We start from the raw sequence: 13,765 nt of genomic DNA on the forward strand, positions 1-13,765 counted from the left end.
CACATGGGGTCTAACCATAGCTGCTCAAAGGGGAAATTATTCAGAGTGACCCATATAAAATGGATAGTTTTAAAAATACCATCATATCTTTGTTCATAGTGCACAGATTTTGATGGTATTTGATTTTGATGGTATCTGTATTAAATGACACTGGAACTATGGGAGTTTGGTTCGGTGAAGTATCCAAGTGATGTTGCCACAGTCCATTCGCTACTCTTTTTTTTTTCTCTCTCTCTTTTGATAATGAACTTCATCATTGCTACACACAGGGCATTAGAGAATACCGGTATGTTGCATGTATTCCTCTGAAGAAAGACACAATCCTGACCTTAGTTAGGAAGTTGGAAGCAACAAGTTCTCTCTGATAAGCAATACTAGCAAGCATGGTATATGTCCAAGCGCCCTTAGAGCAATCTTCTCATAAATCATTATTTTGTTTGTCTCAAGAGACAATATCACAGACATAATGGCATCTTCGAGTTACTTTTCATGACAGTCAGGGGGTACCAAAGATATATTCTACTGCCCTCACCCACATGGGGTCTAACCATAGCTGCCCAAAGGGGAAATTATACAGAGTGACCCAGAGTGATCCATCAGACAGCTATGTGGAGTTCAACAAGGCTTGTTAGTTGTGAAATGAATTGTTCTGGAATGACACTACACTGTGAGAAGCGATGTTTGTGAGCCAGAAGGGTGTGCATTCGATTATGTCCATGAATAAAAACTGTGTTGAGTGTAAAACTCAGAAATCACTGAACTTGTAAATAACTCTAAATGGTAGTTTTATCAATTTAGTTTATAGTAAAAAGATGCCACCTCAGTAGTGATTTGGACTTTAGGGACCCTGATAACACACTACATTATTATGTCTCTCAATATATGATTTGATTTATCACATGATGGTTCCATTCCATTGCTCATATTGGTGCTAGATTACTATTTTTGATCTCTTTCATTACTTGTCTATTCCATTTCCTTCTCAAGCTAGAAATCTATGGAGTTTGATTTTTTAAAATATTTCACTTCCAACTCACTTTGGTTGAAATATCTGGCAGCATATCCGTCAAACGCATCAAGTAAACCACTGATGATGTAACACCAACAGGCAACCATGTAATTGGAAGGCATGTAGTAGAAGGAAATGAGAGCCAAAATGATCCTGGCATAGCCTGGAAAAGAATAAATTATAATATCAAAGGAATGTTTAACATATTTATAAAAAAAAAAAGCAGAAAAATCATATTTAACAGACTGTATCCATTACCTATGAGATTTGGATAAAACAGGAATATATTCTCAGAAGTCATGTTGGTATTAGTTGGCTGACGTCAGGTATAAAGTGATCTTCACAATCTGAAAATACAAAACATCAGAAACATTATTCAAAGCAACATTTCCATTGCAATTCATTTCATTTTAGATAATGGATCAATACCACACTGGCCAATAAATACATATACAGATTAATTTTCTTCATTGTATCTTACTATAGATTTTATTCTTTTCAAGCAGTCCTGTAGGTGATATCTCCCACATTGTTTACCACAAAGATCACATAAGCAGTGTTCATTCAGTGACTGAAAAGACTTTATTTTACATATCTGATGAAGAAATCCATGCACAGCAAACCGAGTCATTGTGTGCCTAAGAGCGTAGTTGGTTTGAGTCCATTCCTTATTTATCATTGCGTCGGTGCAGTAAAATTCCTCCCAGATATTTGCCCTTTTCTCCTTCCTATCATTTAGGTGTTTTTCTGAAGCTTTGGTTGTTGGTAGATGCAATCTTAATTTAAGATCCTCAAAGAAGAAAGTTTCCTCTGTAAGTTCGTAAACTAATCTTGCAGGAGTAATTATTGAGATGGCTAGTGTCCTTTTCAAAAAATTTGCTTTTACACAATCTAATGTTTTGAGGTCACTGGATGTAAGGTGTGTCCATATTAAGTGTATGCCGTATGTTACGATCGGTGCTATTTTTGCATGAAATAAGAACAACTCTGTTTTAATGTCCAGTAACTCTGCTCTGGTGATATCTTGAATACTACGAATAGCTGCTATTGCTCTTTTCTTTATATGTATTCTAAATGATGTTCTGGTTGTTTGTAGATGTATTCCTAAATATTTGAAATGACTTACAATTTCCAATTTCTCATTTCTGAGAAGTATGTTTTGGCTAATCTTCCACCCTTTCTAAAGACCATCTGCACAGTCTTGTTAATGTTAATAGTAAAATAATTTTCCTTTGCCCATTCCTTCAGTTTGTCTATTACTATCTGTAATTCTTCTTTATTACTGGATCCTAAGACCATGTCATCAACATACATGTAGAGTACTACTGGGGAGTTCCTAGGTATTATTTTAGTAACAATATCTGAAGTGATTACATTAAAGAGTAGCGGGCTTAATGGGTCTCCTTGTAAGACTCCGTTTGTCCGAGTGATGCTTTTTGACCTAGTTGTCCCATCATCTATCATAATTCTGTTTGAGGTCAGAATATTATTTATAATAGTCACCAATTTGTTATTTTTTCCTACCAACAGCTCTAGTTTGTGTATTAGAATTTCCCTATTTGTCAAGTCAAAAGCTTTGTTATAGACATAGTACTGTATACTGTATACTGTTATAGTCAACAAAGGCAGCATAGAATTTCTTTTTAGGGTGTCGTAGAGTTTTATCTATGTTATCCAACAAATTTGCCACAGCGTGGAGTGTTGATCTTCCTTTCCGGAAACCAAATTATTGATCAGGAATCTTGTCATTGATTTTTTTCCTCCAATCTCTTTTCTTAGTAAACTGGTACATAGTTTTAACCACACTATTTCAGACCAGGTTTTGGAGACGATGGGATGGATCTAGGAAGAAAGACGTAGCTATTATGTTGGTGGGGTTAAAGTACTCGTACCTCATGGAGATCACTATAGGTAAATACCTGAGTGTTCTATAAAGAAAAATCTTTATTAAGGTAATCACATTCATCATCGTCGTTGGCTGCAACTCGTATCTGAGTAAACATATTCTTCAGCAGTTTATATTTCCACACTCATAATCCTTTATGAATATGTTTCATATGACTTAGTAACCCAATCTTGGCATGAAACATACGTCCAAACCCATCACATGGAATGGCTGGGGGAAGGCGGGGCTGAGCTTGGCGGAGCTTCCATGCTTGTCGTTTATCTTCTTCACGTCGTTGTCGTTCCTCTTCAAACACCGTAACTGATGTAGAAACAGCGTGGCGCCAAAGTGTACAATTTTCAGCAAGTATATCCCAGGATTGAGTGTTAATTCTAGCTCTTTTCATAGTATGCTTTAGCTGATCCTTGAAACACCTCAAAGGGGCTCCATGAAGTCTTGTCCAATGATGGTAGCCTCAATGCTTATAGCATGTGCTTTCTCAAGAACTTCAAGGTTGGTGACACGGTCCTCCCATTTGATGTTCAAGATGGATGTAAGCTTTTGAGATGGAAGCGCTCTAGCTGTTTGATATCCTGATGGTAGATGGACCCAAGTTTCACAACCATAAAGCAGTGTTGATATGACAACAGCATGGTAAACCATGTTCTTGGTATGCAATGAAATGAAATGGTGCGTGGCTTTTAGTGCCGGAAGTGTCTGAGGATATGTTCGGCTCACCAGGTGCAGGTCTTTTGATTTGACTCCCGTAGGTGACCTGCGCGTTGTGATGAGGATGAAATTATGATGAAGACGACACATACACTCAGTCACCGTGCCAGCGAAATTAACCAATGATGGTTAAAATTCCCGACCCTGACGGGAATTGAATCTGGGACTCCTGTGACCAAAGGCCAACATGCTAACCATTTAGCCATGGAGCCAGACTCGGTATGCACTGCAAGGTCCTTATTTATGAAGACACGATGGGATATAATCACATTAATGAGGTTATAAATAAAGGGTACAGATCTCTCTGCACATGGTTATGAGGGTACTTGGGGGTTGTAGTAAGGATCTAAAGGAGAGGTCTTATAAGTCTCTGGTAAGACTCTAATTAGAGTATGGTTCCAGTATATGGGACCCTCATCAGGCTTACTTGATTCGAGAACTGGAAAAATCCAAAGGATATAGTACGATTTATTATGGGTAATTTCCAACAAATGAATAGTGTTACAAAAAATGTTGCAAAAGTTTGGACTGGGTAGGCTTGGGAGTAAGAAAACTAGCTACTTGACTAAGTGGTATTTATAATCGGAGATTAGTAAATAAAAATCTTCACATCAGTTGGTCCCTTTCACATTCTCATACTATGCAATTTTTATTCCCCTCTTTCCAGATTTTGACATAACAAATTTTATGGATTTGTTTCACCTTCATTAAGTAAAAACTGGCCTGTTCTTGTTGAACAATACGAAATTTCCTTTCCACCTTATAACAAGTAAGCTACAGAAGTTTTCCAGTGCTAATTTATGTTACAATTCTGGTCAAAAGAAGATTTTTAATATACTAGACTGTTGAAGATTTTTAAAACAAGAACACAAGTGCGATTTTGTATAAATAATGAGTTCTAACAAACAATATATGTTATACATAAGTAGAACACAAGTGCGATTTTGTATAAATAATGAGTTCTAACAAACAATATATGTTATACATAAGTAGAAGATAAGATTCACAAGACCTATTGGAATTTTTACTACTCTTCTTGTCATGGACAAGACATTTTAATTTAAGTGTTGTTGATTATGTAGTGTTTTATGGATCCTTGTTCTCCGAGTCAATTTTAACCTATAACAAGAAAACATGGCTGAGGATGTCCTAAAATAGAACATAACATGCACCATATTAATGTAAAACTAAATGTAGAATAAATAATCAAAATATTATTGGGGTAGAAAGGTGGATGTTTTATTTTACTAAGCTGCGATTATACGTACTATATATCCACCATGGACCAAAATGAAATTTATAACTTGTAAGCGGTATTTTCTCAGCTGTTAATGGAGAGATAGCAAGGAGTGACATTAGTAGACAAATAAGCTTGAGTGGAGCTTTTAAAAGTAGAAGATAAAGTTGGAATCTAACAGGACAGACTGAGGCAAATATTTATTTATAGGAAGAAGATTTAGGGATTGGAAGAACTTACCAAGGAAGCTGTTTGATAAAATTACAACTTCTTTGAAATCATTTATGAAAAGACTAGGTAACAACTGACAGAGTATCTGCTGTCTAGACAACAGCACGAAATGCAAATCAGAGTGGAAGTGGTTTTAGTAAATTAATGTACATTGCAGCAATTGCCTGATATCATCATCATCATCATCATCATCATCATCATCATCATCATCATCATCATCATCGATCAATCCTGTTTTGGAGCAAAGGCCTCCCTCATCATCTTCCAGGCCGATAACCTTCGATGTTAGGCCCCTTTAAACAACAAGCATCATCATCATCATCATCATCTTCCAAGTACCTCATGGGTAGTTATCCACCACAGCAGCCCCACAGTTTATCTGACTACACTGGGAACAGCCATACCCACATACAGCTACTCGCACCAAGGGTTTGTTTATGGTTCAAGAACAGGGGACGGGATACACTGCTGCAACTGCATCATAGAGTTTTGTGTCACACACAGATTGAGCAGATAAAAAAAATGAGTAAGTTTAGAGTTAGCAGGTGCTAAATATATAAGACTAGCCATAGATGACATGTCAACGATGAGTACTTGCCATCTGTAAATTGGCTGCATTTCACACCTCATAGCACAGGCATAAATAATACTGTACCTAAAGTACAGTATATCATTGTAGATTAAGGTGTATCCGTAGGCCTGATGCACATACAGAAGTTGCGATGGGTGGAGGTGCGTATAAGCTACACAGAAAGGACAGCCAAGAGTGCAGGTCTGGCGGAGAAATGGTTAGTTTTTCGTGACGTTGTTCAACATGTATTCGAAACTAAAGTGGTGAGAATGTTTTATTTAGTTCTTGCTGACTTATCAAAACTGAACAGCCACAGGAAGTTTTGGGTGAACCTAAAAAAAAGCAAGAGTGGAACCTTTAATGTAATGTCAGAGCTAGAAATTTATCCGGATAGGTTTCATAATTAGTCAAGGATATCCTACGAGTGCTTTTACAGAGTCATAGCCTTGGTAAAGGACAGCCTCACAAAAAAATAGGCTGTTGCACCACAGTGAATAAAGGAAGTGAACGGGAGGTGTGCTTCTTCAAAGAGACTCGAGACGTGAGGAATAAGAGTGGTGGTGGTGAGGGGATGAGCGCCTGAAACTCGTCACCTCAGTGTGCATTGGCCCATTTGTTTACAATGAGAAGCTGTGGAAATATTGTGTTTCCTTCCTTCAGCACCTCCCCTTGCCACCACCACTCTTATTCCTCACTTCTTGAGTAAAGATAAAGTAAGATAATAATTAATTTTGTATCTTTTTAGCATAGAGACATTAAGTGGCTATCATCACAAGGTGAGACTAAAGATGATTCCTTGGGACGTTCAAATTCTTTTTTACCCACTTTCTTTCTTTTTACAATGTTCTTTACATTGTACTGATACAGATGGCAATGATGCAGTAGGAAAGGGCTATGAGTGGACCATAGTCTTAATCCATAATTTTTATTTTAGTTCATGACTTTTAGTGTTTGAAATAATTTGCCATGTACTTTGCAAAAATGTAATTGGTTCTTAAGATTCTCATTGCTAAGCCTCAACATCTCTGGGAGAATGTACATCTTTCCATTTAATGGAAAGAATATCTTTTAATTTTCAGAACATCACTGGTAGAAGTGTGATGTCTTTGGAAGTACTGGAGAGGTAGGAAAGTATCTCCTTCAGAACTGGTCAAGTTACTGGTTCTGCCGTAGTAGAACTGAAAAAAATTTCTTCATCATTTTTTTTGTGTTCCTATTTCTGCTCTGTGCAATCTATATCAATTACTAAAATGTAACGATTACTAGAAAGTAGGCTAACAATTTCAATTTTATTTCAAGAAGTAAATTACAAGTAAAAATTACATTCAGTAAAATATACCGATTACAAATACAAATGACTTAAGAATGTAACTGTTACAAGTAATTTGATTAACACTTATACTCAATTACTTTTCAACTCTTTCTACATCACAATAGTGATGGTGCTCATTGTTTTAAGCCATCCTCCCTTAACGCTAATCAGAAGAGAGAAAGGAAGAGATCCCAACCTTGTTACGTATGAGCGTCTTGGAAGAAAATCCTACAATTACCAAAATTATTGGTAGGTATCCACAAATGCTCTATTAAACCGAATCAATAAGTAAACCCCTGCCGTAACCAATGTTGATGAATGGAGAAATGAGGAAAGAAAGCAATTTCAGACTACCTAGGTGACCTGTGGTAGCCAGACCACAAACCCAAGCTGAAAGCCCCTGGGAGTAAAGATTATATTATTTGGTTTTTGGAACCACAGAGTTCAGATTGTTCTATGATACATATTGAAATCCAAACAGTTCATGGAGTAATGATTCCATATACAGTAGAACCTCATTAATCTGGGCTAACTGGGGCTCTAGGTTGTCCAAATTAATGAAAGTCCACATTAAGAAAAATACCTCATGAAATGAGACAAATTACATATTTAAACACTGTTCAGTAAAAAGAACGAGTACAGTACAGTATTTTAAATTTTAAAAATACAAATGTTATTTAGAATACAAAGATATAATGCAATACAGTTTTAGGCCCTATACAGTACAGAATTACTAGTGCAATACAAAATTAGAACATGGCAATCAAGGCACACCTTCATTGACCACACTGGTTTGAATAAACTGCCGATCATTTGTTGTCTTTCTTTGACATTAATTTATTTAATAATTAACTCAACGCAAATGCCTCAAACATTCATAATATGCAGATATGTTTTCATCGCTGTTATCTTCAATGTATTTAATGACAATGTTTAGATGGTCTTTAATTTCACTAATGACTGTGCTGGGATTTTATCATATAAACAGTGTACAAGCATACATGAGAAAGATCAAGGAGTTTCGGGTATTATCCAGTGAGGACATAGTTACTATTGGCCAAGAATTGTTATAAGTGGAAGATATTCACACAGGCCTTCATTTAGCAGTTGATCAAGAAGGTGAATTATGATAATTTCGGTTAGTGCGCCAATACAAATCTACAATGAACCTTTCTCAGGTTTTGATCATTTTATTATTTCATTTACAGACCAATAACTGAGAAGTTAATGAGGGTCTCATTATGATAGGAAGATTGGTGTTTGGTGTGCTGTTAGTGCAAAACGAATAACTGGGCCTATTTTTTTTCAAAAAGACAGTAAATGCAGAGAGGTACCAAGATGCGATTTTGATGCCGTTTTTACATCAGTTAACGGAAGAAGAAAAATCACATGGTTGGTTTCAACAGATTCAGCCCCTGCTTATACAGCAGAAGATTCCCGTCTTAAAATTTCGAAAGTGTTTGCAGGCAGAGTGATCAGTGCTAGTCTATTTTTCCCTCATTCTCCAGATCTAACTGTAATTTTTACTTGTGGGGTAAACTGAAAGAAAAAATTTATCATCCTCACACATTGGAGGAACTGAAAGAAAACATTACAAATGAAATCAGAAACAGTGGCAGAACTCACTCGCATCAGCCAGAATTACCAGATACTATGCCTGTATAACCCAAGAAGGATGACACTTCCAACATCTTCTATAAGGTATTTCATATAAAATCGTAGACACACTTAAAGCAAGGCAGCCGTGCGTGACGTAAGTTTGTCTGAGGCAGCTGGCGTAGTGCAAAGTACATACACTGTGCGTTCGGTCTTAATTGATATGAGAGACTAGTATCCCACTATCATCAATTTTTTAAATCACCTTTCTTTTATGAATAGGGATGACTGTTGTTTTCTGTCAGCTTTCTGGTGGGTTGTTCGAAAGGTTCACTTGAGTATTTGAACAGGTCAGTATCCATTCAACTACAATTGGCTCTGAGAGGCTCGAGAAACAAAATTATATCCTGAAAAGGGGATTTTTAAATTGTAAATATACTGGCAGTGGTGGTGACCATTGTTTAAAGAAGAAGTAGGCCTACAACTGAGCAACCATCCTCTATTAACAATAATCAGAGGGAAAATCGAAAAGAGGCCCATACCTTTCAAGAATGAAGATGTCATCAAAAGAAAGAGAAGGGTAATGAAGGGCATGAAAATGAAAGACTTCCTTGGCCTCGCAAAACTAACACTGTTGGGGTAGAAGAGAATTAAGAGCTGACTAAGGGAGGTCAGATAAGAAATATGAAAGCAAAGAGACGGGGATAAGTGAAAACAATGACAGGCTCGGTTATTGCTCTTGTAGTCACCAATTTACGTTCTCAAGCTAACAGACCCTGGAGCTTCCCTTTCAGTCATCTCTTATGATTGGCAGAGGGATACCGTGGATGTATTCTCCTGCTCTCACCCACAGGGGCAGGTTCAGGAGTGGTGGTGGTGGTGGTGATTATTGTTTTACGAGGAAGTACAATTGGGTAGCCATCCTCTACTAACACTGAGAGGGAAGAAATGGAAGGGATCTGAGACTTCAAAAAATTAAGTTATCGACCAAAGAAAGACAAGGGCCACGAAGAGTGTGAAAATGAAAGGCTCCCTAGGCCTTGATACCTAATACTGTTGGGATCAGAAAATAACAAGAGTTGACCAAAGGTGGTCGGATGGATACATAAAAATTAAATTAATCTGGACCCCATTAATCCAGACAGCCATTTAATAATAATACATAAATGCAATTACAGTATAAAGCTGAGTTACGAGCGCAATGTTGTAAACTATGCAGAGGAGAAGATCATTGAAAGTATGATCACTGCAGAAAGCTCTGAAATGGGAGAATATGACCAATTGCTAGTTGCTTTACGTCGCAGCGACACAGATAGGTCTTATGGCGACGAAGTTAAGCCTTTAGACTGGAACACTTATCAAGCAATATCACCCTATTTATGGTAGGCGCTAAGAAGAAACATCAAGAAAGGATATAAAATAAACTGCACAACTGATTTTTTTTCTCCCAATACTTTCATCCTTCACCGGAGTAAGAATTTTATTTGCAGACTTGTTTGCAACTGCATTGCGAATGGTTAAGTTACAGCATATCAAGATATTGTCAATTGAAAGCGGATGATTAGATACATTGTTTTCACTGTCGTCTCGGATATTCTAAGGTCAAAAACTGTACGTTATTCCAGCGATGCTGAATTGAAATATTTCTTAAAATTATAATATATATATTTCCACGAATAAGAAAACGCCCCCATCGAGCATTATTTAGGCAACGGGCAACATGAAGTGTAAGATAATATTTATGTTGGCATCACTGTAGCGGTATTTATTTGTAGGTTGGCAGGAATGACGTACGTTTTTGATAAGATTTCCATTTAATATTTCTCACCATTTCACTCCACATAATTATATTCTTATGACAAACATAACGTAAGATATACATAATAAACTAATACCTGCAACTCTTCTATTGCAAGGAAAATGCAATATTGCTCAGAGAAACAACTATCACCTCTCCTGTCAAAATCTTCACTTGATTAAGAATGTTTTAGAAAAATGATTTGAAGTTGAGTGTCGTTCCCGATAAATATAATTTATGGCAAGAAAATTGTACTAGACCATTCAAATATAGTACATACAGTTTTATTTCAAAATGCATTCTAATTATACATTGTGTAAACTTAATTATAAGGCGTTTGTATCATTATTGTGCCTGCTATCTACCGACAGATAAATAAAACTATTTGCACAGTTTTACGTAAATATGCCTAGACAAGTGCTGTTACCTATTGACGAAAAGTAATATGACAATACATCGACCAGCGTGCAATACTGTACTATGGAATCTTCAAGATTAAACATTCGATGAAATTTGAGAAAAGGTGAAAGACTTGTGAACGGAAATAATTGCTCTTTATACGTGTTGATTTTTGTAGTTACGGTCGCGGATGTAGGTTGTATTAGTGTAAGAAATGTACAATAGTATTTACTTCACTGTTATGTAACTTCGATTAGATGCGTTATTTAGGTTGTACATTTCAAGGTACATTGCCTAATATGGCATTGTGACGCTATTTCCGTTCATATGTGAGGGCGCTTTCCAGGAATTCGACAGAACTGATACCGCCTTACACTTGTCGTGTGTTGTGTTGGTGTATTATTTTTTTATAAATTGTATTCATGCACATTTTAAATCGTGTAACATAATATCGCAGTGGTGTACATAATTCCGTAAAGGTGAGGTGATTGTTAATCGCTTATTATTTGGTTAGATCTTAGTTAGTTTTCTCTTTATAAATGCAAACAATGATTTCATACTCATTAGTGTGTCAGAAGGTTAGGTTAAGGTTGTCATAGTAGTTTGATTTGATCTAGCTGCAGACGGCTAATAATCTCGCATTTGTTGGTGTCTCAGATGTCTTTTCGAGTTGTGCGGAGCAGCAAGTTCCGCCATGTGTATGGACAAGCTCTGAAGAGAGATCAGTGTTATGATAACATTCGAGTGTCGAAGTCGTCGTGGGATTCTACATTTTGTGCTGTGAATCCTAAATTTCTAGCAATAATTGTTGAATCTGCTGGCGGAGGTGCGTTTGTTGTGCTTCCATTGAGCAAAGTAAGTGTTTCTATTATATTTGGTAATGTTAACAGACGTAGGCAGAACCATTCTGTTGGTACACACTATATTTCGTTATTCAGAGAGGTATCTTTGTTTTTGTTGAAATTGCGAGCGGATGTAGATTTAAATGGCACTTCCCATTAAGCTTCATATTAGTACTTCCGTGGTTTTTTAAACCGCTGTGAGATAAGGTTATACTGCACAGATAAGAAGCCTAGTTGTTTCCTGCCTTATTTCCTTTGGGAGATCTGAGGTGTCGAGGAAACGGCTGTGTTGGTTAAATTTGTTTCCTGTGCATATCTTGCAGGAATACAGTATTAAAATTAAATGAAACTACTCAGGGTTATGTCATGCATTCCTATCTACGAAATGTCACTGTAAAATTTGTCACAAATGGAATATAATAATTGCTTTTACACAGTTGAAGTCTAAAATCTGCTGTAAATTAAGAAATATTTTTGGAGAATATTATGTATACCTACTTTACAAGTACTTTTGGTGCTACGCTCACAGTAACACACGTCTTTTGTCTGTCTTACACTTTCAACAATTTCGTGTGTGATGTCTGTGTTCACTGAAGTTCTTTGCTTTCGTTTCATTGCTTCAGTTGTCAGTGACATTGTTTCCTGAATTGTATCGCGATATGCAAGATTTAATAGGCGACAAAAAGCTATGGCCAATGTACATAAGAAGAATTCTGTGGACTAGTGATTTATTGGTCCAGAAATCATGCTATTTTCGTTCGAACAATTATTTTTTTCGTGTAGCTATTTCTAGCCGGGTGCAGTCCTTGTAAGGCAGACCCTCCGATGAGGGTAGGCGGCATCTGCCACCTGTACGTAACTGCGTGTTGTTGCGTTGGAGGACAGTGTTGTGTGTGGCGTGTGAGTTGCAGGGATGTTGGGGACAGCACAAACACCCAACCCCCGAGCCAATGGAATTAACCAATGAAGGTTAAAATCTCAGACCCGGCTGGGAATCGAACCCGGGACCCTCTGAGCCGAAGGCCAGTAAGCTGACCATTCAGCCAACGAGTCGGACCCGAACAAAAATAAAAAAATATTTATTGGTCCAGGGATCGTGCTATTTTTTCTTTCAACAAAAATCATTTTTGTGGTACTTACGATATTTCTGTGTAATGTGCAGCACCAAGTTGTTGAATGCGTCCCTAGTTGTTTTTCCATAGAGTTCCAGCCACATCACTATAACATGGTCATTTGCCTCGTTGAAGAACGAAATAACATTGTGAATGCTGTTGACCTCGAATTTGCTGTTTCAACTGGCCGCTTTAGTCATATGGACAAAGATAATGAGAATCCACAGACAGAGCACTGCCATTCCTCGGTGCTAACCTTCAACCTCAAGAAATTAACAAAAGACGGCACCAGCAGCGGAATACGACATAAAGGAATTGTGTCTACAGGCCTTAAGTATGTATTCATATTTCTCTAAAACGACGGTATTTTTCACTTCAGTTAAGTAAAAGCAATTATTATGTTCCATTTGTGACAAATTTTACAGTGACATTTCGTAGATAGGAATGCGCAATGTAACCCTACTGAGAACTCACAAACACATGCACGTGCGCACACACTCACACACACACGCATATTTTTATTATGGACTTTACCTGCTTTCTCCATTCAGTCTATTCAGTCTACAAGTCTGTGAATTAACTAAGTGCCTTCACAGTCCTCTATTTGCAACTAGCTCTTTAGTTCCACATCTCTTGTGTCTTGGTATAAATCTTGAATAGTGGGTACCAGTTTAAAGTCCTTCTCTTGATGGTTAAATATTTAAGAATTATGCTGTACTGATTGCTGAGTAATAATGACATTGAAATCATGGTGGTCAGTCATAATATTACTATTGCGAAAAATCATCAACCCTATCAGCTGCTTGATTCTAGTTATCAGCAGGTAATAGACAAAAGAGCTCCATTTAAAGCAAACATAATAACTTATCAGGTATTACTTCAGCCTGGCTGTCATCTTATTTGTAATGTTATATTAACTGGTAATTAATGAAATCTAACTTGGAGAGCATCTTGGAGGAGATATGCATTCATTGCGATGTCCAAGAACCCTCCATCCCGCCTGAAGAAGTACATTTACTTTTATGACTTAATGAAGACTGTTAC

At 37.0% G+C, this 13,765-nt stretch overlaps 2 protein-coding genes across 2 annotated transcripts in view; one reads left to right on the top strand and one right to left on the bottom strand.

Moving 5' to 3' along the window:
- The window catches only part of Pis (phosphatidylinositol synthase), a 29,727-nt gene extending 19,192 nt beyond the window's left edge, over nt 1-10,535 (bottom strand). The window contains exons 1-3 of the mRNA XM_067159265.2: nt 10,466-10,535; nt 1,268-1,356; nt 1,038-1,172 (exon numbers count right to left, since the gene is read on the bottom strand). Of these exons, the coding sequence (XP_067015366.1) occupies nt 1,038-1,172; nt 1,268-1,310 (178 nt within the window). The 5' untranslated portion in view covers nt 1,311-1,356; nt 10,466-10,535. The remainder of the gene's footprint in view (nt 1-1,037; nt 1,173-1,267; nt 1,357-10,465) is intronic.
- A 417-nt stretch (nt 10,536-10,952) lies between these two features.
- Nucleotides 10,953-13,765, top strand: part of coro (protein coronin) — a 76,736-nt gene continuing 73,923 nt past the window's right edge. Inside the window, exons 1-2 of the mRNA XM_067158635.2 lie at nt 10,953-11,246; nt 11,425-11,622. Coding sequence (XP_067014736.1) covers nt 11,425-11,622 — 198 coding nt within the window. The 5' untranslated portion in view covers nt 10,953-11,246. The remainder of the gene's footprint in view (nt 11,247-11,424; nt 11,623-13,765) is intronic.

This window comes from Anabrus simplex, chromosome X, assembly GCF_040414725.1.
Source record: "Anabrus simplex isolate iqAnaSimp1 chromosome X, ASM4041472v1, whole genome shotgun sequence".
Classification (NCBI taxonomy): Eukaryota; Metazoa; Arthropoda; class Insecta; order Orthoptera; family Tettigoniidae; genus Anabrus; species Anabrus simplex.